This window comes from Spermophilus citellus (assembly GCF_964194105.1).
Source record: "Spermophilus citellus genome assembly, chromosome: 1".
Lineage (NCBI taxonomy): Eukaryota > Metazoa > Chordata > Mammalia > Rodentia > Sciuridae > Spermophilus > Spermophilus citellus.
Genome location: NC_138182.1, coordinates 157,967,161 through 157,990,652, shown reverse-complemented (window position 1 = coordinate 157,990,652; position 23,492 = coordinate 157,967,161). Strand labels below are relative to the sequence as shown.

Genomic DNA, 23,492 nt, shown 5'->3' with positions numbered 1-23,492 from the left:
TGCTGGGGAGGCTGAAGTGGGAGGATTGTTTGAACCCAGGAGCTTAAGGCTAAGCTAGGCAACATAGAAAGGTCTCATCTCAAAAAAATAAAAGAAAAAAGTGTTCATATGCACTCCAGAATATGTAAAAATCATGCTGTCTGCCCCCTCCCCCAGCCCAGGATCAATGGTGTAGTCCTGCATACACCACATCGATGAGGCTTATGAGGTGGTGGCCCCACATGACTGAGAGTGATGCCAAGACCCCCTCACACCATAAACTTGTTCTTGGCAAGGGAGTTGCTCTTGGTGGCCGCATCTACATGGGCCTGGTATCCAATGATGGTCTTCATGGAAAGACCCAAGCGCTCTTTGTATACATGCCTGGGCAGAGAGAGACAGAGCAAAGGAGACATGAGTAGTCAGAAGATTCCCATTCCTTTTATACTGGTGGGTAAAAAGAATGGAGAGAAGGCACTGCGAGTTCCAGAGGTCTCACTTGCAAGCCAGCCCCCAACCCCCATGTCATCCCTGGACCCAGCCCTCACCCAATGTGCAAGACGCTGGCCTCGTTCTCAGCCTCCCTTGTCCACATAGCAATCTTGTCACCCTTGGTACGGATGTTGATGACAGCCCCACACACCTCGGTGCTGTGTTCCTCAAAGCTCTCCCCAATCAGACACAGCAACTGGGTCCAAAGTGGGATGGTGAGCTTTCCAGGTGGGCACAGGGACAGCCCCTACCACCCTTGAGACCACTTCCCCTGAACCCTTCCCCCACCGCCACCACCACTCACTGTCTCCAGCCACAGACGATCCAGATCAATGTGGCGCTGCTGCTTGGAGAGACTGACCAGCCAGCGGCCACCCCGCTTATTCCTGCTGTCTTCCCACATGGGCTTGATGCCATCCTGGAAGGCGGACGGCAGGTCAACTACCTCCCTTCCTTCAAACGGAAGCGGGACCCAGCTGCCTCTGCGTGCTGCCTTCTCTGCCCCCTGCTCAGGCCCTAAATAGGCCAACTTTTCTCCTAACTTCCATTCTACACCACCAGGTGCCACTCAGCCCACCAGAGAGACCCCTTTGGAGCCCCACAGGACCCCGACCCAATTTGTCACTGTTCATAGCCTTGTCTATGCGTGCATGCATCTCCTTTACTGATTCAGGTTCCTTAAGACAGTTCAAACGGAAGCACTACAGGAGGCCTCTGGGGCAGACGTTTCTGTGGGCAGTGGTAGACATCCCCAAACCTCACTGGGCAGAAGTCACCCGGGGAAATCTGTAAACGCCTACGTCAGCACCTCCAGGGTAGGGCTGGAGGAGAGTGTTCAGAAGCCAAGCAAGAAAGCTGGACTCTTCCCTCTCCCCCTACCCTTCCAGACTCCGGTGTTCTCCAAGGTGCAGCTCAGGCCTGCTTTGTGTGGGCTTCTGTAGAGCAGCCCCTCCAATCAGAAATCACACCTCTGCCCTGAAAAAGACTGTTTACGGCTCCCTCCACCCCAAAACCTCTCCTTGGAGGGAGGATGGCTGCAGAAGCTGGGAAGAATCCAACCCTTGTCCTTTTGGGGGGAAGGAGGGCATGAGAACAGAACTCACCTTGAACATGGCGTAGTCACAGCCAGAAGAGAGCTTACTAGCCAGCTTGATATGACTGTACATCCTGGAGAGAGCCCCCACCCCATGCTGAAAGTCAAGTTTGTTAGGCTGGGTTCCAGCTGATCCCCATCCCTCTCAACTCCTTGTGGGATCCACTGATTCCCACCACCATGGGGCCTTCCTGCTTGTGCTCACTCTGTTCCTGCTGCTTGGAATTCCCTCAAAGCCCACCTTCCCCCTGGAGCTTCCCCAACCATCCAAGTCCAATGAAGACTGCACCCTGGGGAGACTCCTGGTGCACCCCTCCAGTGAAGGCCCCCCTAGGGTTTATACCATGCTTCTCAAATAACCTCCCTTGATCGCCCCCAGACACTCTGAGGCAATCTGATCCTCACTGTGTGGCTAAGTTCAGAGAGAAGGAACTTTCCCAGGGTCACAAAGCCATGAAATGGCAGCATGGGCTGCTCCTGGCTTCTCCCACTCTCGGCTTCTCCCACTCCCTAAGCTCTCTCCCTAAGCCCTCAGAAGCTTCAAGGGGGTGGCTGTGGCCCAATCCCAATGCCTTCTGGAAAGGAACACCCTCCCCCATCCCTCAACAAATGCTGAAAGGCCCCAGAGATGGTGTCACATATGTGTGACAAGCAACTCCCAGCTCAGAATCCCCTGGCCTGGCCCCAAGGGACACACACTCACGCCCAGAAATCCTCCACGGTGTCAACCTTGGTGACCATATGCAGATTATCTTGCCAAGCCCTGCTACGGTCATTCTTGAAGAACCATAGAGCCCACCTGATAGGGGAGAGGAAGCAGAGACACCCCCTTGTCTACCCCCAGCAGCACCTGGGCTAACAGGGAGGGAGGTCCCTGCCCTTTAAGGACAAAATAGGGAGATTTGGGAGCACACCCCCCATACACACCCCACATGGTGACTAAAGTTAGTTATCCTGAAAGGTTGAGGAAGCAGTGAAGTTTTAAGCCCAGAATCTCAGCTGGGTAAAGCTGAAAGAGTCCACAGGCCCAGTGCTTAGGCCAGTGCAGACATTTCACAGATGTGGAACTGAGTCCAGAGCAGAAGGGGTAGTCCGAGGCCACACGACCAGGGAGCACAGAGGATGGCCCAGCCACAGGGGTCCAGTCCAGTTCTTCACTCTCCTCCTTACCTGTTCTGCAGGGGGTGCAACTCTAGTTTGTTCTCCACGGGCCCCTTGTCCTGAGCTTTCGTCCTCAGAGACAGCAAAGTCCCAGTCCCAGGAAAGTTTGGAGCGTGGTCTTCAAAGCACGCGGCCACAGCTGCCTCCTCTTGCTCTTGCTCCCACAGGCACACTGACTCTGCCACCTCCTTCTCCTCTTCCTCCTCCTCCTCCTCTTTCTTCTTCTCCAAGGTTTGGAGTCCACCCTCGGCTTCACTTGCCTGACCAAAGAAGAGTCAGGGTCACCTGGGAGCCCTGACTCTGTCTGCAGCCCACTCCTATATCCATCACCCCAGCTGGGCCCCTGCTCTAGAAAGGGCAGCCGGTGGACTTACAGAGCTGGAGGCAGCCATGCTAAGGCTCAAGCTCCACGGGGCACCTAGCATGTAAGGGGTCCCCAGATGCTGGCTTTTAACCTATCAGCCCTAGCCCCACCCTCCTGCGGCAGGGGAGAGGGAGGAGCCTGCATGCCTGTGGGAGGGGCCAGCATGCCGGGAGGTGGGAAGCTTATCAGAATCCTTCCATCAACAAGCATTTAGTGAGTGAGCACTTCAGCTTGCAGGTGGGGAGTTGAGACACACCTGTGACCAGGCTGACCCAGCCTCTCACAGTGGGGGCTGAAAAATGAAGGTAAGGGTCAATATTTGGGATCTGTCCTTAGGAAAATTGGGGTCTGCATCCTGCTGAGGGTGACCCCTGAATTTAAAGCAGTCTGCCCCACAGATGACAGAAGCAGCCACACTGACAAAAGCATGGGGGTCTCCGGGTACCATTCACACTCTCAATTCAGCCACCTCATGTCATCCAAAGCATTGAGTGACAAGATATTTATCTGGTCTCTGAAAGCATCTGAGTTTTTTTTTAATGTAATAATTGTCTAACATTTAGAAATAAAAAGATTTTATGTTAAAATCCACACTTTTGCCTTCTCTTGTAAACTTGGGAAGGTCTGGCACCACTAGGCCCTCTGTCTTGACGGTTCACTATCTGCTGTGGGGCTGTCCTGTGGAAGGGCACATGAAGTTCCATGGAGTCCCACATTGCATCCTGTTCTGAGTGTTGTCCAGCTGGACATTGAGGGTGAGGCAGACAGCCAGTCACATCCCTGGGGGTCAAGTCCTGCCCTGACCTTGGCCAAATTACTGAACCTCATTGAACCACAGTTTCCCCATCTGTAGAATGGAAATATCAATACACAACCCGAAGCTTGTGTGACATAATCATACTGGGCCCATAGAACAAGGTCTGGTTCTGTGCTCAATAGAAGTCAGCTGAGGTTTACCCCAGGTCAGGGAGGCATGAGGAAGGGGAAGGAAAATGGGGGACACTCTGGCTCAGGACTCCCCTTCCTGGGTTTCTAAACAACACCTTTTCTTCAGCACATGACCCCCTGGAGGCTGATAGTCCACTGTTGTTCTATCTGCATCCTCAGCCATTCCCTGGGATGTACCAGGCACTCACTTAGGTGCCAGGATGAAATGAGCAAAACATGAGAGCCTGGGGTGGAGCTGAGAGGTGGGGTGCTCTCCTAGCATGCTTCAGGCCCCCTTGGATTCCATCCCCATCCCCAGCACTGCAAAAGGGGCGGGGGGCAGCTCCTGTGCTCAGGGCTACTGGAGAACATGGGGCACTCATTAGACCATCTTACAATCACCTGAGTGCTTACAAGCACAGCCCTCTGAAGAACAGGAATTCAGGGATGAGAGAAGATAACAAACTCCATAACCTCAACTGCTTTGGAGCAGCTATTCTGGAGTGCAAGGATCAGACTCACCTGCGGGGCTTGTTAAAAAGAGACTGCTGGGCTCTGCCCCAGAAATTTCTGACTCCTTAGGCATGGGCTTGAGCCTGAGAATTTTCTTTTCTAACCAGTCCCTTGATTATGCTAGACAAGGACCCCATTTTGAAAATCACTGGCTTAGAGGCAATTTGTACACTGAGCTGAGACCTAAAGCATGAGCCAGAGGTTTCTACATGGACAAGGGAGGGCATTTCAGGGAGTACAAACTGTTTTGGACATGCAAATGCCCTGGGGCAAAGGGAGCATGAGGTGCTGGAAGAAGAGAAGAAAGGCCAGTGTGGCTGAAACCTGAAGGAGGAAAGAAATGGGAAAGTCTTGATGCCAGGATCAGTACAGAGCCACCGAGTGCTTCAAGTGGTTGCAGCAGGGCTGGGCAAGTGACCACATGTGCATTTCAGCAAGTTCTCTGAACTGCCATGTAGGGACCTGTGGCTGCAAGAGTGAGCAGGAGAGTTCAGCAGTGGTGCACACCTGTAATTCCAGCAGCTCAGGAGGCTGAGACAGGAGGATTTCAAGTTCAAAGTCAGCCTCAGAAACTTAGTGAGGCCGTAAGCAACTCAGTGAGACCCTGTCTTTAAATAAAATATAAAAAGGCCTGGGGATGTGGCTCAGGGGTTAAGTCCCCCTGGGTTCAATCCCCAGTACAAAAAGAAAAAAAAAATGTGAGCAGGAGGACATCAGTTCGTACGCTAATGCAGTTGTCCAGGTGACAGAGAATATGGAGGGGAGATTACAGATTTAAGAGATATTGAAAAGGAAAACTCAGTGATACTTGGTGACAGATGGCTCTGGAAGCACAGCATGCCCCAAACTCAGTGGCCTAAAACAACAAGCATCAGTTATTATGCTCACAAATCTGAAATTTGGGGAGCACCAAGGAAAGATAGCATGCTCTGCTCTGGAGCGAGACCAGCTGGGCTGGCTCACTCACTGAGGCTGCAGGCATCTGGTCATTCACACATGGGGCAGTTGACGCTGTCACCTGGAACCTCAGCTGGACATGTCAGCTGGGACAGCTCTGCAAGGCTTCTCCACGTGGCTGCTTGGCTTCCTCCAGCGTGGTGACTGGGTTCCCAGGGTGAGTGTCCCAAGAGACTGAAAGTAGACGCTGCCAGTGTCTTAAGGCCAGGGCTTAAAATAAAACCTGGCTCCTCATCAGTTCCATTGTATTGTACTAGAGTCAGAGGGCCCAAATTCAAGGCAGGGGACAGATCCCACTTCAGGGGGAGGAGTGGTGAAGAAGTTCAGGCAGAAGCAGTCCTGGAAGAGGCCAAGCTTGAGGAGAGATCACAGGCATCATCTCAGTCGCCTTAGAGTCCTGGCCCCCTGCCTGGCTTAGAAGGACCCTCCCAGCCTCTGCACCTCTTCCCTCCAGCTTCCACATCTTCCAGCCTGGGGCAGTCCCTGGAGTCTGGGGTTGGGGTGACTAATAAGAGACCTTAAAGGCAAGTTCCTGGGTGCTGGGGTCCTGGCCCCTCCCCAGGTCCACCCTGGCCTGTCTGTAGGGAACAGGAACACCTTCCCGTGGAATTGAGCAAGCAGGGGCTCTTGAATCCCAATCCTGCCATTTGGTTCTGAAAACATCTCCACTCTGCCCATTCCTCTCCCTCCCTCTTGTCCTCATCCCAGAGAAGCCTCAGCGTCCCTGGCCTTGGCCACTGCATCAGTCCCTCTGTCACTCTCCTTGTTTCCATTCCTGTCCCCTACAGAACATTCTGTGAGCGTCTCAGGGTCATCTAAATTACTAATCTGATCACTTCTCTGTCTCAAACCTTCCAGGACACCCAAGATGTAATTCAAAGTGCACATCCAGGGCCTGCATGACTCAGCCTCACAGGCTCCTGAGCATCCTGTCTCCTCCTTTCACCACCAGTCCCATCTTCTCTCAGACCCACCTCCCCTACTGCCCCCCTCCCTCGTTCTGCCACACTCATACTGGCCTTCAAGTGTGCAGATCCTCAACTGGCCAGGCCCACTGCTGCCCCAGGACTTCTCATTGGCTGCTCCCTGTCTGCCTAACCTGGCTCAGGTGGGGCCTTCCCTGCCCGTGTGGTTAACCCCACTCCAGCACTTCTCTCCTTCACTTCAGGAGAGGAAGGAGAGGTGACTATTAGATTTAGCAAGATGAGGGCTGGGGTTGTGGCTCAGCAGTAGAGCACTCACCTAGCACGTGCAAGGTGTTGGGCACCACACAAAAATAAAATAAAATAAAGGTATTAAAATAAAGATTTAGCAAGAGGAACATCACTGTGGACTTTGGCAATAGCTACACAATCCAAATTCGCTTTGGTTTGTTTTATTTTTCAGTACTAGAGATTGAACCCTGAAGTGCTCTATCACTGACCTATATCCCCAGCCTTTTTTCTTTTAAAAAAAATTTATTTTTTAGTTTTAGGTGGTGCAATATCTTCATTTTTTTTATTTTTATGTGGTGCTGAGGATCGAACCCAGTGCCTCACACAAGCTAGGTGAGCACACTACCACTGAGCCACAACCCCAGCCCCCCCCCAGCTATTCCCCCAGCTATCCCCCCAGCCTTTTTTCACCTTTTATTTTGAGACAGAGTTTTGCTGAGTTCCCCAGGCTGACCTTGAACTTGCAACCCTCCTACCTCAGTCTCTCTGGTACCTGGGATTACTGGCATGTGCCACTGTGCCTGGCTCCCAGTGGTCTTATGTGGTTCTAATTCATTTGTTAATTATCTGTCCATTCTAATACAAGGTTAAGTTCCAGAAGAGAAAGGACTTCATTTTTTTTTTTTCTGCTTACTTTCCTATACCAGGCACCTTGTGGGCACTCAGGGAAAACTGATTGAAAAGAACAAATGCCAGTGGCCTCCCCACTCTGCATGTCAGTGCCCCCATCTGTATAATGGAGATGACTATGCCTGCTTGGAAGGACTGCTTTCAGTGCTTACTGATGTCATGGATGGAGCACTCGGCACACAGTAGATGTTCAATAAACGTCATCCATGCTCCTCCCTGATCTCAGCTTCCCATCCTTCCTACCCTGCAGGGTGCCAGCCTGCCTGCCTGCCTGTCTTCCTGCCCATCCTGAGGTCTCTGGACAGCAGGAATGTTGATACATTTTTAATCCCACAGTCAAGCACCATACACAGAGTTATAAAGGCACAAACAGTTGACAGAGCCCAGGCAGGGCCAGAATCCCTGCGATTCTCTTCTGAGAGCTCTCTGCTCCTGCTCTTCCACCTGGGATTTTCTTCCAAGCCCTTCCCCATATCCTTCCTCCCTTCTTGCCTCCAAAGCTTCAATAGTCATTCTCCTTAGAACACCCTCAGGAAGGAGAGAGGAAAGAGAAGGATGCACAGGGCCATTTTCCAGGGAGAGAGAAAACAGGAACAACGAGACGTCCTTGAGAACTCACAAGAAAAGGGCCTGACCAAGAGAGGCCCGGGAGACTGACCTTTGCCATCCAGTGCTCTAAAGATGTGTGGCATGGAGAATCTGTCGTGCTAGAAAGTGACAACCCAGTATCCAGGACCCCTTCTTGGGACTGTACATATGAAGAGACAGAAAAAGGTGGCAAACATTAACAATTGGTGAATCTAGGCAAAGTATGTTTGGGGTAGTTATTATACTCGTGGCGCGACTTTTCTGTAGGTTTTATTTACTATTCCTTCAATGTTTCTCTAGGTTTGACATTTCCAAAAATAAGGAAAAAAGAAACAGTGGCAGAGATGCTAGTGGTTCACTGTAAACATTCTCCCTTTTTCACAATTATATTCTTGGAAGTCATGTGCTCAGCTAAACGGCCACCCTCTTCTGGCCTCCCTGCAGCTCAGGTGAGCCAGGGGACAGAAGTAGAAGTTGTTGACTTGAGAAAACTTCTCAGGAACCTACTTCCCTTCTTCCTGCTTTCCGCACAGTCATGCTGATGATGGCTGGAGCCACAGCAACCATGAAGTGATCTTGAGGATGGAATTCACATAATAAGGCTGCATCAGAAGGGTAGAAGGAGCCTGGGTTCCTATGACTGTGAAGCCTCCACACCATCTGTGGACTGCCTACCCCTGGGCTTTTTTAAGTGAAGGAATGTCTGCCTTGCTTAAGCTTCTGCACCAGCAACCAAACTTTCCACCTGATTTGGAATCTAACCTCTTCTCGTTCCCTCCTCCCTCTGGACTTCCCCACTCCCCAGATCCTCTGCTGGGAACTCTCTGCACCACTTGTAAGATCCTTCTCTTTCAAATCCCAGCGTTGAATGTCACTTTCTCCTGGAGGCTTTCCCTTGGTGCCCCTTCCCTCTGTGGACTCTGTAACTCCCTGTGCTGCGGTTAAGCTCCCCAGCAGCCCACCTGCTGTCAAGCCAAAGCTGAATCATCTCCTTTGTCCTCTCTGCTGACCTCCAGATCCTAGGCTCTGAGCTGTCACTCTCTACTTCTTCTGTCTGCGTCACTGCACTTCTCAGTCTCTTCCCAGCTTCCTCAGCCTCTGGCCACCCCTGAGGGCTGCAGTGCCACAGGGTTCTGTTGGGGGGAGGGGGGCTTCTCCTCTTTTCACTTTCCACGGACCCCCGACAATCACCATGCCTCCCATGGCGTCAGCTCCCACCTCTCTGCCAATATGACTCCAGATCCAGTACTCTAATAATTTGCCTTGGTCTGGCTAATGGAACCAATGGTTAAAGCTTCAGGAATTTGTGGAGCCAGTTGTCACTGACTCCCATGGTTCCCAGCAGAAGCTGCCACCACCACCACCACCTCCTCTCATCAGAACAGACTGGCCTCTTTCCGTGCTTCCTCCTGGCACCAGCCTCAGGTTCCCATCCAGGGTGATAGGTCGAAGGCTGCGTGTCAGCCATGTGTCTGGGCTAAGGGAAGACTGGGAAAGCAGGTATCTGGCATTGTCAGTCCTCAGAGGCTGAAGCAGTCCCTGCTTCCTAAGGTAGGGCACCCCCAAACATCGGAAGTGAAAAAATCCAATTTCCCTTAAAGCCAAAAATAACTCCAGCTTTCTGCCACGCCAGTTTTAAAAATCATACAGGTAAATACTCTCCAAGGCAAAAGAATAAAACAGCCCAAAGATGAAAGGTGGTAAAATTTAAAAGTTCCCCTCCTGGAGCCCTCTCAGTCACACTTCCCAGAGGCAACTACTGTTTGCAGGGCTTTTTTTGGAACACTTTGCAGATGAGTTCTTCAGAACCTCGGGTGGGATGAGGAAGGATGGACTCTTCACTGGGGCTGGAGATGGGGAGAGGGGTGGAAAATGGAGATCGTGCGGCAGTGGTCTGGTGTGGATGTACCCTGGGGGACAGGTCTTCTTCTCTGAAACTGTCTGGGTGGCGGTGTGGACATGCGTCCGCACCCGTGTGTGTCGGGTGGGGGGGGGGTCTGAGCAGGCAATTGGTTCCAGGACCCTCTGTAGATACCAAAATCAGCAGATGCTCAAGACCTATAAAATGACAAAGCACATGCATATAACCTACGCTATCCTCCCATGCTCTCTAAATCATCTCCAGATTACTCATAACACCCAGTACAATGTAAATGCTACATAAATCGTGGTCACACTGCATTGTTTAGGAAATAATGACAAGAAAAATGTCTGTTGTGTTTAATACAGATGTGATTTTTTCCTAAGTATTTTGTTCCATAATTGTCTTTTTAAATACTTTTTCTAATTGTAGGTGGACCTGATACCTTTATTTTATTTATTTCTATGTGGTGCTGAGGATACAACCCAGTGCCTCACATGTGCTAGGCAAGCACTCTACCACTGAGCCACAACCCCAGCTCCCTGTTCCATAATTGTTTGAATCTGAAGTGGGAAATCTCTGGACACAGTGGGTCAACTATATGTAAGTATTTGTATATAAGGTGCCTGTGTATAATGTATAGTATGGGATAAGTATATGTGTATATACCAATATATACTTATATATTAACATATGATTATATTCTGAGACATAGAAAATTATATTTTCATTTGGCTTCTTCAACACCTGTTTAGCATCCTGCTTCTCTCACCTAACACCATATTTTGACACATTCCCATATCAGTACACATGAGTCTAGCTCATCCTTTCTAATCATAGCATAGCATCTCACTGGGTGATTGAACCCCAATTAAATAGCCAGTCCTCTACAGATGGGCACTTATATTCTTTTCAGTTTTTTTTTCTTTTGCTACAATAAACTGTGAACATCGCTGCACAAAAATCTGTGTGCACTTTGTGAGTAGAGATCCACAGGATAAATTCCTGGAAGGGGAGCTCTTGGCTCAAAAGGAGCATGCACTTATGCTTTGGGTAAACATTGCCAAATTGTCTTCCAAAACCCTGTGCCAACTTGCAGTCCTACCAGAGTCCTGTGAACACCCCCACCCCCAAACCTCATCATCTGTCTCTTATATACCCTGCATTTCTGGCCACAGTATGTCTGGCCATGTCATATTCATAGCCTAGAATTCCCTTCCTTCCTTGTCTTCTCATCTTTGGCGTCCCAACTCAGACATTGCCTCCTCTTTGCTGCCTTTCCTGAACCCCCTAAACTGTCAGAGTCCCTTTCCTTGAGAATCCTATATTTTCTTAGAAATAATTCTATCATTACACTGACTGAGGACCTACTGTGGCATTCTATGACCACTTTTACAATCCCCACCATAAAAATAAATCTTAACGTTCTCATTCTCCGCTCTGGTTTTCCGGGGCTGCTTTGCCTTTTAACTGTTCCAAAGCAGGTCTTACCTCAGTGCCTTTGTACTTGCAGTTCCCTCTCTATGGATCTTGCCTTCACCCACTTTATCCTTGCTGTTTCTCTGGGGTCTCTGCTCTAATGCAACTTCTTGCAGAGGCTTTCCCTGACGACTCTGTCTCAAGCACTCCTCCTCTGGTCACTCTGTTAGGCCACTATTTTATTATTTTCGTAACACGTCTCACAAGCTGTGAAATGATCTTGTTTGGTTTAAGAATTGATGCAGTATCATCTATTTTCCATTCTGCCTCCCATCTGCGCAAGCACGTATACATACAGAGGGGATCATGTTTTCCTTTCCTCCTGTGGCCGCCCTCGAACCTGCACCCCTGCCTCAGTGCCCAATAAGCACACTTTGAATTAACCACCGTGTTTTACAGAAAAAAAAAAACAAAACTAAGCAGCCCAAAATCCCATAGCTAAATAACAAGCACTACTAGGATCAGCACCCAGTTGCACCTCAAAGCCAACCGCATTATTTCTTCCCTACTCTTAGCACGCCGCATTGTCCCTCCTCCCTCACCCCTAAAACACTACACGAATCTCACGACCCTGGTTCCCCAGCGGCGCGTCAGAGGCCGGTCCCTGGAGGCTCGTTGGCTCCGCGGAGATGTCACCCTCCCCGCCCCCTGTCAGTCAGACCGAGGGGGCGGCGCGGCCGCCGGTGGGGGGCGCTGAGCTCTGAGCTGCCGCAGCGCCGGAGCCGGAGCGCGAGAGCTAGCAGGGCGCTAGGAGCACCCGTGGTGGCAACGCACCCAAGACCCGGGCACCGCTGCGCCCCTGCTCAGGGTCCGTGACTGTAGCTCCTGATCACGGCCAGAACCCCCACTGGCCCCGAGCCCACCCCAGCCCGGCCTAGCCGAGCCCCCGCGTCTGCTAGCAGCAGCCGCCGCAGCCGCCGCTCCATCCCCAGCCCGGGCCCCGCAACCAGGTGAGGCGGCCGCGCGCCGGGGAGTGGAAGGGGAAAGGAGAGGAGCCTCGGGTGGGATGAGGAAGGATGGACTCTTCACTGGGGCTGGAGATGGGGAACGGGGTGGAAAATGGAGATCGTGCGGCGGTGATGGGGCACCGGTAGGCTGGTGTGGACGTACCCTGGGGGACGGGTCTTCTTTGAAACTGTCTGGGTGGCCGTGTGGACATGCGTCCGCGACCGTGTGTGCGGGGGGTTCGTGCGCGTTTGAGCATCTACATGTCCTGAATGTGCACGTGAGCGTGTCCGTGGTATGTTTGTGTGCATGTGACCGTGTCACTCACTGTCTTGTGTGTATAGGCAGGTCCCGAGTCTTCGCGCCGCCGAGCGCAGCATCCCGGTTCCGCGGGGCTGCAGCTTGCAGGGCTCCGGATAACCGAGGCGGTGGCCCCTCCCGCGTCCCCGGGTTTCAAGGACGCTAGGACTCACCGAGGCCCTGAGGCCTCGAACGGGGGACTGGGAGGAAGTGGGAAAGGATACGGGACCAGAAGGGCGCCCTGGTCTCAGGGAGGGAGAGGAGGGGACACCTGCGTCCCTTGGGAGGGGCTGGAGTGAGGATGCGGAGCCAGAGCACCGGTTCCTGTGTGTTCGTCCTCCCCAGGCCGCCAGGATGGACGTGTTCATGAAGGGCCTGTCCATGGCCAAGGAGGGCGTCGTGGCCGCAGCTGAGAAAACCAAGCAGGGGGTCACCGAGGCAGCTGAGAAGACCAAGGAGGGAGTCCTCTACGTCGGTGGGCGAGGGGCGGGGTTTCTGGTGTTGCAGGGTTCGGGTGTCCCCCTAGGGGAGGAGGACAGAGTCCTCGGAGGGAGTAGGGGTTCTGGGCAGAGGAATATGAGTCAGCAGATGGGGCGGGTCAGCAGGGGTCACTGGGGACACAGCTTGCCCATGGAAGCCTGGGTCAGTGACAGACCAATGGAGTCAGGGAGTGCCGTGTGATGAAGCGAGGATTCAACTGGGGCCAATGCAGTGATTAAATCAGAGAAAGCAGACAGACTCCTTTTTCTTATTCTTGTTTATTATTGATAACAAGCTACCTGGTGTTGAACCCCTACTCTAGGCCAAGCACTGTGTGAAATAACATAAGACCCTATACCTCATTTAACACTCCCAGCCCATTCTACTGATGGGGAAAAGTGGGGCTCCCGGCTATCTAATTATCTTGCCCAAGGTCACACAACTGGTAAAACCTGAAGCTGGGGTTTGAACCTACTTTGATAGACTGGGAAGCCCCATCCCTCCTCTTTGGACCATCCTTCCTGTATTAGTATGGGCTCTATCCACCTGCCTCCAGGGCCAAGTTGCTCTCCAAGCTCCCCCTGCTTCCCAGTGCCTATGCGTTCACCATTGCCATCTCTCCACCTGTCCACCCTCCTTGCAGCTGCCAGATGGAGTCAGGAAAAAGGCCAAGTGCTTAAAATCTTCACCCTAAGTGTAAAAGGAGCTTTAGAGTCATTTGCATAAAGAGAGGAAAGGCTGGAAATTGATGTTTGCTGATTTTCTTAGCCCATATGGTGATTCAGGACTTGCTTGTGGGAAGCAGGTATAAATATCCACTGTTCAGGTTCAAAGGGGTTGATAATTTGCCCAAGGTCATGGCAGATTTGGATTGTGCTAATCTTAAAACTATTTAGTGACCACCTACTATGTGACAGGCATTGTGTGGATGCTGGGGCTTTATTAGTGAACAGCAGACAAGTGTCTGATCTCTTGATGGAGATAAAGAGCATTTCAGTAGTGGAATTTTTGATATCCAAAGGCAGGAATGGGGAATTATTTTTTTCTTTCAGTACTAGATTGAACCCAGGGGCACTCTACCATTGAACTTCACCCCAACCCTTTCAATTTTTTGAGACAAGGTCTTGCTAAATTACAAAGGCCAGCCTCAAACTTGCAATCCTCTTGCCTCAGCCTCCCAAGTAGCTGGGATTATACACACGTGCTACCACACCTGGTTAGGTTCATTTTTGGGATAAGATAAAAAGAGGAGATGACATTTGAGCTGAGCCCTTTATAATAAAGAGTCAAGTGGAGAACAGGGGAGGCAGAAAAGGCAAGGGGGATGGTCTGGAAAGCCAAGGGCAGGAAGCAGTGATAGGAGATAAGGTCAAGTTTGTGGATGAGAGTCAGTTCAAGAGGGGACCAAGGCACCATGCATTGTGGAGCACGCCTGTAATCCCAGTGGCTCAGGAGGCTGAGGCAGGAAGATTATGAGTTCAAAGCCAGCCTCAGCAGTGAGCCCCTAAGCAACTTTTATTTAGAGATTCTGTCTCTAAATAAAATATTTAAAAGGCCTAGGGAGGTGGCCTGGTGGTTAATTGTAAGTGGGGGAGAGATTGTAAGCAAGAGACTGACATGATCTGACTTCAGATTAGAAAGGCCTCTCAGGCCCCTGGGGATGGAACAAATTACAGGGAAGCCCACTAAGAAGTAGGGTAGCCACCAAATGAGTGTGGCAGTGGCGATGGAGACCAGGAAAAGTCTTGAGCTCTGGCCTCCCTTCTGCCTCCTCCCCAGCCCTTTCACTCCTATTGACCCCTCACACTATTCTCTCTGCAAATAGACCCCCCCAAGCCATGCTGCCCTTCTTCTTAGATTGGTAACTTCTGTTCCTCCCCCTGCCCAGAAACCCCCATGGACCCCAGTCCTCACACATTAAAGCCTCAGCTCAGCTCCCTGTAGCCTGGCATCCCAATGCTCTTCATTGTCCTGCCTCAGTTTACCTTTCCAGCTTTGTCTCTCACCATACCCATTGCTCCTAGCATGAGGACCAAAATCATGCCTCCCTGAGTCTTGCCTGCATGGTTCCCTGAGCCTGGATCATTCTCTCCAATCTCCTTCCTGAATATCCTCCTGTTCATTCATTTCTCAAGGTCCAGTAGTGTCCCCTCCCACTTCACACAACCCCTGGAGGCTGGAGACCCTCTCAGCACTACTTGAGGTTCAGAAATTGAACATGCTCTTCTCTTACTTCCTCAGACAGTGAGCCGCTAGCCCACTGCCTGGCTCAGAGCATGTGCAAACCAGGCACTTTGGGGAGGAATGAGGGGTGGGCATGTAGCCCATGCTCGGGCATCTCCTGATTCCAGAGGACCTTAGCCCTGAGAACCCTTCTTCCCATGTGGACCCCTGCTCCTCTCCCCACATGCCTCAGCCTGCCCAGATGCCCATTTCTGAATTTATCAGTGGTTGTCTGGGTTGCTAAATTCTCAGCATGAAACACAGCCCACTCTCTCCCTGTAGGACCCTTGCAGCAGATCAGGCCTTCTTACCTTTCCCAGTGCCCACACCCCATTTTGATGTGACCAAGTTGCTACCCTCCTGGGAAGGCACAGCCAGTCACAATATGCATATCACCTTTAGAACCACCCTGCACCTAAGACTCCCCATTTTGGCCAGAAGGAGGGCTTTGACCCTTGATAGGAAGAGTCTAGAAGAAATGGAGTTGGAGGCAGTGGCACATGAGCAGTCATACATCAAGGACACCTTTCAAAATTCATAGTCCCCCAGCTCCACCTGCCTCCATCCTGGGCTAAAATATTTACAGAACAGAGTGGGTAGCAGGAGTTTTAGAGTCAGAAAGGCCTATAGGACTCAGTCACTTACTGGTTGCAGGGCCCTGACTGAATTTGTTCCCATCTTGTGAAATAGGGACAACAGCGTCCCCCTCCCAGGGCTAGGGAGAGTAATGCATGAAACGATGCAAGTCACATGCTTTATACAGTGCTGGCACTCAACCAACATCCCCTGGGAAGGTGGTGGAAGTGGGGTGGGACTGGGAAACCTGAGAAAGTAGGTATGGAGGGCTCAGTGTGGTTAGCATGGGGGAAATGGGGACCCAAGAAAGCAAATAGTGGGACCAAGGTACTCTCTATCACCTGGGTCCCCCTGTCCACCATGTGCTCTGCTGGCCTCTGTTTTCTCATGGAGACTCCTTAAATGTGTTCTTTTCCCTCCCTGCAGGAAGCAAGACCCGAGAGGGGGTGGTACAAGGTGTGGCCTCAGGTACCCATCCAGCTCTGGCACAGCCCCTTCCCTCACCCAGCCCGTGATCTGGCTGGGGTACAGAGGGCAGGAGGGGACTCCCAAAGCTTCTGTGAGGGGTGCTCCCTGGGAAGGGCATGCCCTGGGATATTGTGTGGGGACATCTATGCCTCCTTCACCCTGGCCCCCAAATCCCTTCCTCACCCCCTCCCTGCTCCAGTGGCTGAGAAAACCAAGGAGCAGGCATCACATCTGGGAGGAGCTGTGTTCTCTGGGGCTGGGAACATCGCAGCAGCCACAGGCCTGGTGAAGAAGGAGGAGTTCCCCACCGACCTGAAGGTGAGTGATCCTCCCTCCCCCTGCCCCCCTCTCTCTCTTTCTCTTTCTCTCTCACACACACAAGGCACACAAATAAACCCGCCACCATGTTCCCCTTTGCCCCTGCTAACCTGGGGAACAAGTGTCTTTGTGTCCTGTTCTGCAAGACTACACTAGGCTCAGCTAGGAATGAAGTCTGAAGGTCTACATGGGTGCACTGCATCCATGGATGTAGCTGGCTGGGTGCCCCTGCTTGCCAGTGTGATCCAGACCACTTCTGGCTACATCTGCCTGGGCCACTGACTGTTCGTTCATTTCTTTTCATGGAACAAAAATCCATGGAATTGTTCTAGAGGTTCCCATGTGAAAGGGTTCCTCCATTTGTGCAGCTGATGTTGTAGCAGGAGAAGACAGTAAAACCCAAGTCCATAAATAAGGTGATTTCAGACAGGATAAGTGCTATGAAGAAAAGACAACATGGATGGCACATGCCTGTAATCCCAACAGTTCAGCAGGCTGAGATAGAAGGATCACAAGTTCAAGGCCAGCCTCAGCAACCTAGTGAGGCCTTAAACAACTTAGTGAGACCCTGTCTTGAAATAATGGATGTAGCTCATGGTAAATTGACCCTGGTTAAATCCCCAGTACCTCCACAAGGAAAAAGAAAAGATGATGTGGGTGATGATATAGAATCAAGAGAAGAGAGGACTACTTGAGGAGGGAAGATATCTTCTCAATATCTCTGAGAAGATGACGTTTGAGCTGGCACCCAAGGGAGGAGAAAGAAGATATGCAGGAATTATATTTCAGGCAGGTAGGAGCAGTGAGGCAAGTGTGAGCCATGATGGGGTCAGAGTGGTATGACCTGTCTGTCACACATTTGTGCACATATGCTTCCTCCAGTAGAGTGGTGGTGGCTACTCGTGTATGAATGGAGACAGAAGGCTTCATTAAGACACCCCATAAGGAAAGAGTGGTGAGCTCCTGAGCCCCATGGAACTGGGTTCAAATCCCAGATCCACTACTTCCAGGCTCTGTGGCCCTGGGTGGGTCCTATCATATCTCTGAGCCTCATTATCTGCCTGCAACACGGAAAACAAACCCAATAGTAATAGGTAAATTGGGGATAATACAGATCAGAGATTCTTAAACTTAAACATGCACAGAATCACAGGAGGCCAGATGAAAATACATAGGGTTGGCCCCATCCCTAGAATTTCTGGTTCAGTAGATCTGAGGTGGGGCCCGAGAATTTGCCCTTGATGCTGATGCTACAGTTTTAAGGACCACACTTTGAGAACCATTGAGATAAAGAGAACCTGGCTTCCATACAGTAAGTGCCTAGTCATGGTCAGGTAAACAGTAGCTATCTACCTGCAGGAGATCATGGCATCACAGGTGTGCAGAGAAGTGTGCCCATAACAGTGTGCCCTGTGGTCCTAACCACGTGTATACCTACATCCCTCCTGTGGGTGCCCCTGTGTATCCGTGGCTGTAGGCATCAGGCTCTTTGGGCTGGGTGATCAGTATGTATTCTGTGACCATACCCATCGGGCTGGGGAGACCCCATACACCCCCGACTCCAGAGATTTTGCACAGTTGGTTCCTTCCTCTGTCAGAAGTCTGGGTCTTAGCTCAGAAGTTTGAGTTTCGAATTCTTTCTCTGCATTTACCATCTGTAAGTGGGAACTCATGTCCCATTTCCAATAATTATGTTAGCACTAATTGCTCCTGTTCATTGATCACTAGACATTAACACGGAGTGACTTACCAAATCTTCACCATGTCCCTTTGAGGAAGGTACCAAATTAGCCCATTTTATAGCTGGAGGAACTGAGGCTCAGAAAGGTGAAGGGACTTGCCCAAGATCCCAGTTCCTGCCACTTCCTTTATGAGGTGGTTGGGAGGATACACTCAGGTGCTGGCCCAGGACCAGGGTGTGTGCTGGGTGCTGAGGTGCAGAAAGAGGCAGATGGGGGCCTGACCTGTTGGCCTCTAGGCTTTTTGTGAAAGGTCTTTGCACAGAATCATCTCTCCAGCCACCTTTCTCCCAGTGGTGCCTGTGGACACATCAAGGCTGCTTTCTCAGGAAGGTGAAGATCAGGGTCATGATCCAAACAGCAGCTCTTTGAGGCTCCCTGGGGTGGGGGAACCTGTTTAAGCTCAGGGTCAGCATTTCCGAGTCTCCAGCTTCCAACATGCTTTTCCTACATGACCATGAAGTCCTCGCCGTATTCCTTCAAGGCACACGGCATCCTCCTTCCCACCCCAGGCTGCTGTGATTAGAGGTGAAATGACTTGTCTAATTCCAAATCCCTAGTGAGGCCAGCCTGGGATGTTTTTATGTGACTGGGGCGGGGGGTACTGGGGATCAAAACCAGGGCCTCACTAATGCTGAACACATATGCTCTATCACTGAGCTAAACCCCCAGCCCTTAAATGACTTTTTATTGAAGTACAACATACATGCAGCTCCATGAAATTTTCAGAAAAGGAATGTCCCCATAATGATCAGCAGCCAGCTCAAGACACAGAATATCAGCACCCCCAGCCCCTCCTATTGTGCTCCCTTCCAAGTCCCTACCCCTAGGGCCGAGACTAGGGTGAGGCAAGGGAGGTGTGGGGGCACTCACACATAGGGTCCCCTTTGCAGGGTTCTGGGAGTGAGTGCCTCCCTAACACTCACCCTATGCACCTCACTTATCTTACCTCAGTCCTGGCCCTACCTAACCCCCTCCAGAGGTTCACACTTCCTGACTTCTGTCACCACAAATTAGTTGTGGTGTTTTGAAACTCCACTTCAGTGTCATAAAGTGCATGCTCTTCTGTATCTGGCTTCTTTCATTCAACGGGAAGTTCTTGAAATTCAGCCCTGCTCTTAGAGGTGCCGTCATTCTTCATTCATTCTTTTTTTTTTTTTTTTGAGGGGGGCAGGTACCAGGGATTGAACTCAGGGTCACTCAACCACTGAGCCACATCCCCAGCCCTATTTTGTATTTTATTTAGACACAGAGCCTCACTGAGTTGCTCAGTGCCTCGATGTTGCTGAGGCTGGCTTTGAACACAAGATCCTCCTGCCTTAGCCTCCCAAGCCACTGGGATTACAGGCGTGTGCCACCATGCCTGGCTCATTCTTCATTCTTGTTGTGTACTATTCCACTGTGTGATTGGACCTCAGTGTACATATCCATTCTGCTGTTGGTTACACATTTTGGTTGTTTCCAAACAATGTGCTCAAGCTGGCTTTTTCTTTCTTTTCTTTTTTTTTTTTTTTTTTTTTTTGTGTGTGTGTGTGGTGATTGGGATAGAACCCAGGGCCTTGTGCATGTGAGGCAAGCACTCTACTGACTGACTATATCCCCATCCCTGGCATTTTAAACACTGTAGTTTTCACCTGGATTCTTTCTGGTCAGAGCTGGGTAACTTAGGGCAAACTAACATTTCCCTACCTCCTGGGCCTTGGTATACCCATCTCTACAATAGGAAGAATAAGCCAGGTCAGGATCTAAAACTTTATATACCCACAGGGTCCACCTAAACAGGTACTAGAAAGGAGTGAAGCTACCTAGATAGTGCTAGAGCAATTAGAGTGCCAACATCTCAGTGCCAACTGAGGGTCCCAGCTGTGTGCTAGCCCACGTAGGGTTTTGTACAGCCACGCAGGTGCCCTCAGTTGTTGTGTGTGCACATATATGTACTCACCTGCAGGAGGCCAGCCATGTGCCTAGCAGCCCCCCACATGCATTCCCGCTGGTCTGTACCCATCTGGGCAGCAGATGCAGGGGGGAGGGGAGAGTCTTAGCTCACACATCCAAGCAACACCATGAGCTGTTGCTTCCAGCTTATCTTAAAATAGCAACAGCCAAGAAATCAGGCCATGCTGGGCCCTGGGGGAGGGATGATGGAAGGTGGCAGGGGAATGGCTCAGAGCCCCTGCTTAGCCCTGTCCCTGAGTCTCCATCTCCCTTCCACCCTGGAGGGGAGTCTCCAGGGTTCTGTCTGAGTTCCCCATCTGGCTCAGAGCCAGACACAAAGGAGCTAGGGATAAATGGGTGACTGACTGGGTGTGCTGTCTATCCCCCTACCCCACCCAGTCCAAATGATAGATATGGAGGAGGCTGCCAAGTGCTGGAGGGAGGGGTGCTGAGAGTCTAGCACCCCCTCCACACTCTCAGCTTCAAGCCATGATTTGAAGGGATTTCACCCTTCACACCTCCACCCTACTTCTAAGTTGCTCCAAATAAACAATCTAACTAAAAATTCTCCTTGCACTGCCAACCCCACGTAGCCTTCCCCATTCTTCCAGCATAAGATTTTAGGGGCATCCTGGCTGCCCTCACCAGCCCTACCCTTTTCTGCCCTCAGCCAGAGGAAGTGGCCCAGGAAGCTGCTGAGGAGCCGCTGATTGAGCCCCTGATGGAGCCAGAGGGGGAGACTTATGAGGAACCACCTCAGGTGAGGGGGCGATAGAGTCAGGCGGGGCCTTGGGCATTCAGGATGATTGCGCCCGTCCCTAACTGGGGTGGGTGGTTACTGGCATGATAAGGTTGGGCCAGGTTTCAGCCTTTGCCTCTTTTAGAATCCAGGCTGCAGGAGGTGGGAGCAGGGAGGGGAGGTCAGATGGGGCCTAGCATTGAGTTCCAGGCAACCCCTGCCTAGAAATACCCAGTTGTCCCCAACTTGGGGTTCCTCCCTTGCCCAGGGGGAGGCGCATGCATTGTTCCTCCTCAAGGGGTGGGGATCTGGGGGCCAGGGTTCGGCCACTTGGTCTCCAACCCCTTCTCCCATTTGCTCTTCTCTACTCCACCCCCAACCCTCTGATGCAGGAGGAATATCAGGAGTATGAGCCAGAGGCGTAAGGGTCCAGAACGGCCCCCCACCAGCAGCACAATTCTTTCCTTGTCCCTGCCCGCCCCCCAGAACCAGGGCTGTCCCTCTACCCCGTCCCCCAAAACAGGAGATCTTCCTTCTGCTCTGAGGAGCCCTCTCAGAGCCTGTGTTTGTGTCTGTCTGTCTGTCCTACCTGCCCGCGCCCAACCCTGGGGCGTGAACCCGGCTGGGGCTGGGGCTGCAGCTGTGGCTGAGAGTCTCTCCTCACCAGTGTTGCCCCTTCCTGCCCCTCCCGTCTGGTGTCTGCGTGGATGTCGCATGTTTTATGTATTTTTAAACAAAAATAGGAAAGCGACCGCTCCTCTCCCACCCCGAAAGAGGCTCTCCGAGGGACCTCCGGGCAGCCCCAGAGCACCCCACCCCACTCCCACATCACACCATGAACTTTTTTTTTTTTTTTTTTAACCAAAACCAGGAGCCAGGCTGTGCCATGCCCCCTCCCCCAGCCGGCCCGGTCCGAGCACGGGCGTCATGTGTTGTGATTGTGGCATGGAAAGTCCCCCACCCCACCGTGTGAGCGTGTCCCGGGCGGGCAGGCGCGGCCGCCCCCTGTGTGTCCATGAATAAAGCCAATCTGTCTATAGCCAGCGCCGCAAGGGCAGGGTTGGGCTGGGAGTGGGGGGGGGGCGGGGGGTCAGAAGCTGCTCTTCACTCGGTGGAGTCTAGTACGCTCAGCCCACGTACGAAGCTGACCACCTGGGACCTTGGCTTTTCCGTCTCCCGCCCGTGACCTGGCCGGGGAAAGGGGACCCCACAGGACTGAGACAAGCAGTGGACTGTGAGATACGAAAGTGGTTTGGAGCGCCACCTGCTGGGCTGTAACGAGCACTCTGAGGTGCGGGGTCAAGGGGAGCTCCACGCCGCAGAGGCAGCGCGGGTGCGCGGATGCGCACGCTCGCGCAGACCAGCGTGCACGTGCCCGGTGCCTGCACTGAACCCGAGAGTACGAACCCTGGGCAGCCGCACGTGGAGACACCCGTGTGCTCTCGCAGCTGGTCACGAGCCACGCAGAAACTGTCGGAAACCAGCAGCGCAGACACAGAAACATGTTAATGCGCACACAGCCCTGCTCTCACCTGCCCAAAGCAGAAAAAGAAAAAATCCCTAAGCAGGCGGGAAAGAGCCATTGTCCCCCAGAAGGGGACAGAGCTCCGGTCTCCATCCCTCCTAGAAGGGCGCCTGAAAATTTTGAGGTTTCAGCTGAAGAGTGCGAGCCTCGATAGAAATGTAGGGAAGCCGCCCGGGAGCCCTCGCCGGTCAGGACCGGCACTAGGGGGCCCCAGACACCGCCTCAGAGTGAAATAGAAGGGGATGGAGATACTGCGGATTCTGCGCAGAGGCTCCGCCCCCGCCAGCACGAAAGCCCAGCCTTTATTGGCGCAAAAACTCGCGTTCCTAGGCCTCGCCCCCATCCCTGCCCTCTTTTGCTGTACAGGCCCCACCGCGTCCTGCAGAGGCTCCACCCCCAGCGTGCGGGAGCCGACTCGGCTTTGCAGCAGAGGCCCGCAACCTGGACTGCACAAGACCCCGCCCATTTTTAAGCATCGGTAGATCCCTGTTTCTAGCGGAAGCCCAAGCCTTACCCTCCAGCTGCAAAACTGCAAGCTTGATTTATTTAATAAGTCCGAAGTATTAGCGTCTCTTCCTACCTGAGTTATTGCAGGCGAGAGGCGACGTCAAACCTGGGAAGGTCATGAAGTTGGAGATCAGTCTGCTCCGGTCACCTTGGTCTGCAATGTAGGGGCCTTTATGCCCTGAGGCAGGAGGCATCTGACAGAGGGTGTGTGTGTGTGTGTGTGTGTGTGTGTGTGTGTGTGTGTGTTTGTGTAGAACAAACTGGTGGCCTTGGATTTTGTGATTCTCGTGAGGGTACAAGGAGCTCAAATCCCTTTGGGCTGAATTAAGACATTACTTACAACCCACAGTCCTAGGGGATTGCAAACTTGTGGCCCTTGGTTGAATTTGGCCTCTAGCTATGTTTAATTTGCTACCACAAGGTTTTAAACTTTAGAAATTTGAGTATCTGCTGGGCACCGTGGTGTGCCTGTAATGTCA

The 23,492-nt window shown here is 52.0% G+C and overlaps 2 protein-coding genes across 2 annotated transcripts; one reads left to right on the top strand and one right to left on the bottom strand.

Annotated features, from left to right (window-relative positions):
* Positions 1–248: 248 nt before the first annotated feature.
* On the bottom strand, positions 249–2,324 carry EIF4E1B (eukaryotic translation initiation factor 4E family member 1B; the record flags this gene model as incomplete). Its single annotated transcript, XM_081295927.1, has 5 exons — positions 2,268–2,324; positions 1,575–1,638; positions 776–889; positions 528–667; positions 249–363 (listed from the first exon to the last, which is right to left on the bottom strand). The coding sequence occupies exons 1-5, from the start codon at positions 2,303–2,305 to the stop codon at positions 249–251; spliced, it is 471 nt and encodes a 156-aa protein (XP_081152053.1). The 5' UTR covers positions 2,306–2,324.
* A 9,657-nt stretch (positions 2,325–11,981) lies between these two features.
* Positions 11,982–21,822, top strand: SNCB (synuclein beta). Its single transcript, XM_081278991.1, has 6 exons — positions 11,982–12,208; positions 12,849–12,978; positions 16,209–16,250; positions 16,450–16,568; positions 20,913–21,002; positions 21,374–21,822. The coding sequence occupies exons 2-6, from the start codon at positions 12,858–12,860 to the stop codon at positions 21,404–21,406; spliced, it is 405 nt and encodes a 134-aa protein (XP_081135117.1). The 5' UTR covers positions 11,982–12,208; positions 12,849–12,857; the 3' UTR covers positions 21,407–21,822.
* The last annotated feature ends 1,670 nt before the right edge of the window (positions 21,823–23,492 follow it).

Bases quoted from the DNA above. Each gene is read 5' to 3' on its own strand.
- SNCB (XM_081278991.1), top strand. From the start codon at position 12,858: ATGGACGTGTTCATGAAGGGCCTGTCCATGGCCAAGGAGGGCGTCGTG. The intron at 16,251-16,449 runs GTACCCATCCAG...TCCCTGCTCCAG, and splicing joins GGTACAAGGTGTGGCCTCAG to TGGCTGAGAAAACCAAGGAG. The intron at 21,003-21,373 runs GTGAGGGGGCGA...CCTCTGATGCAG, and splicing joins CTTATGAGGAACCACCTCAG to GAGGAATATCAGGAGTATGA.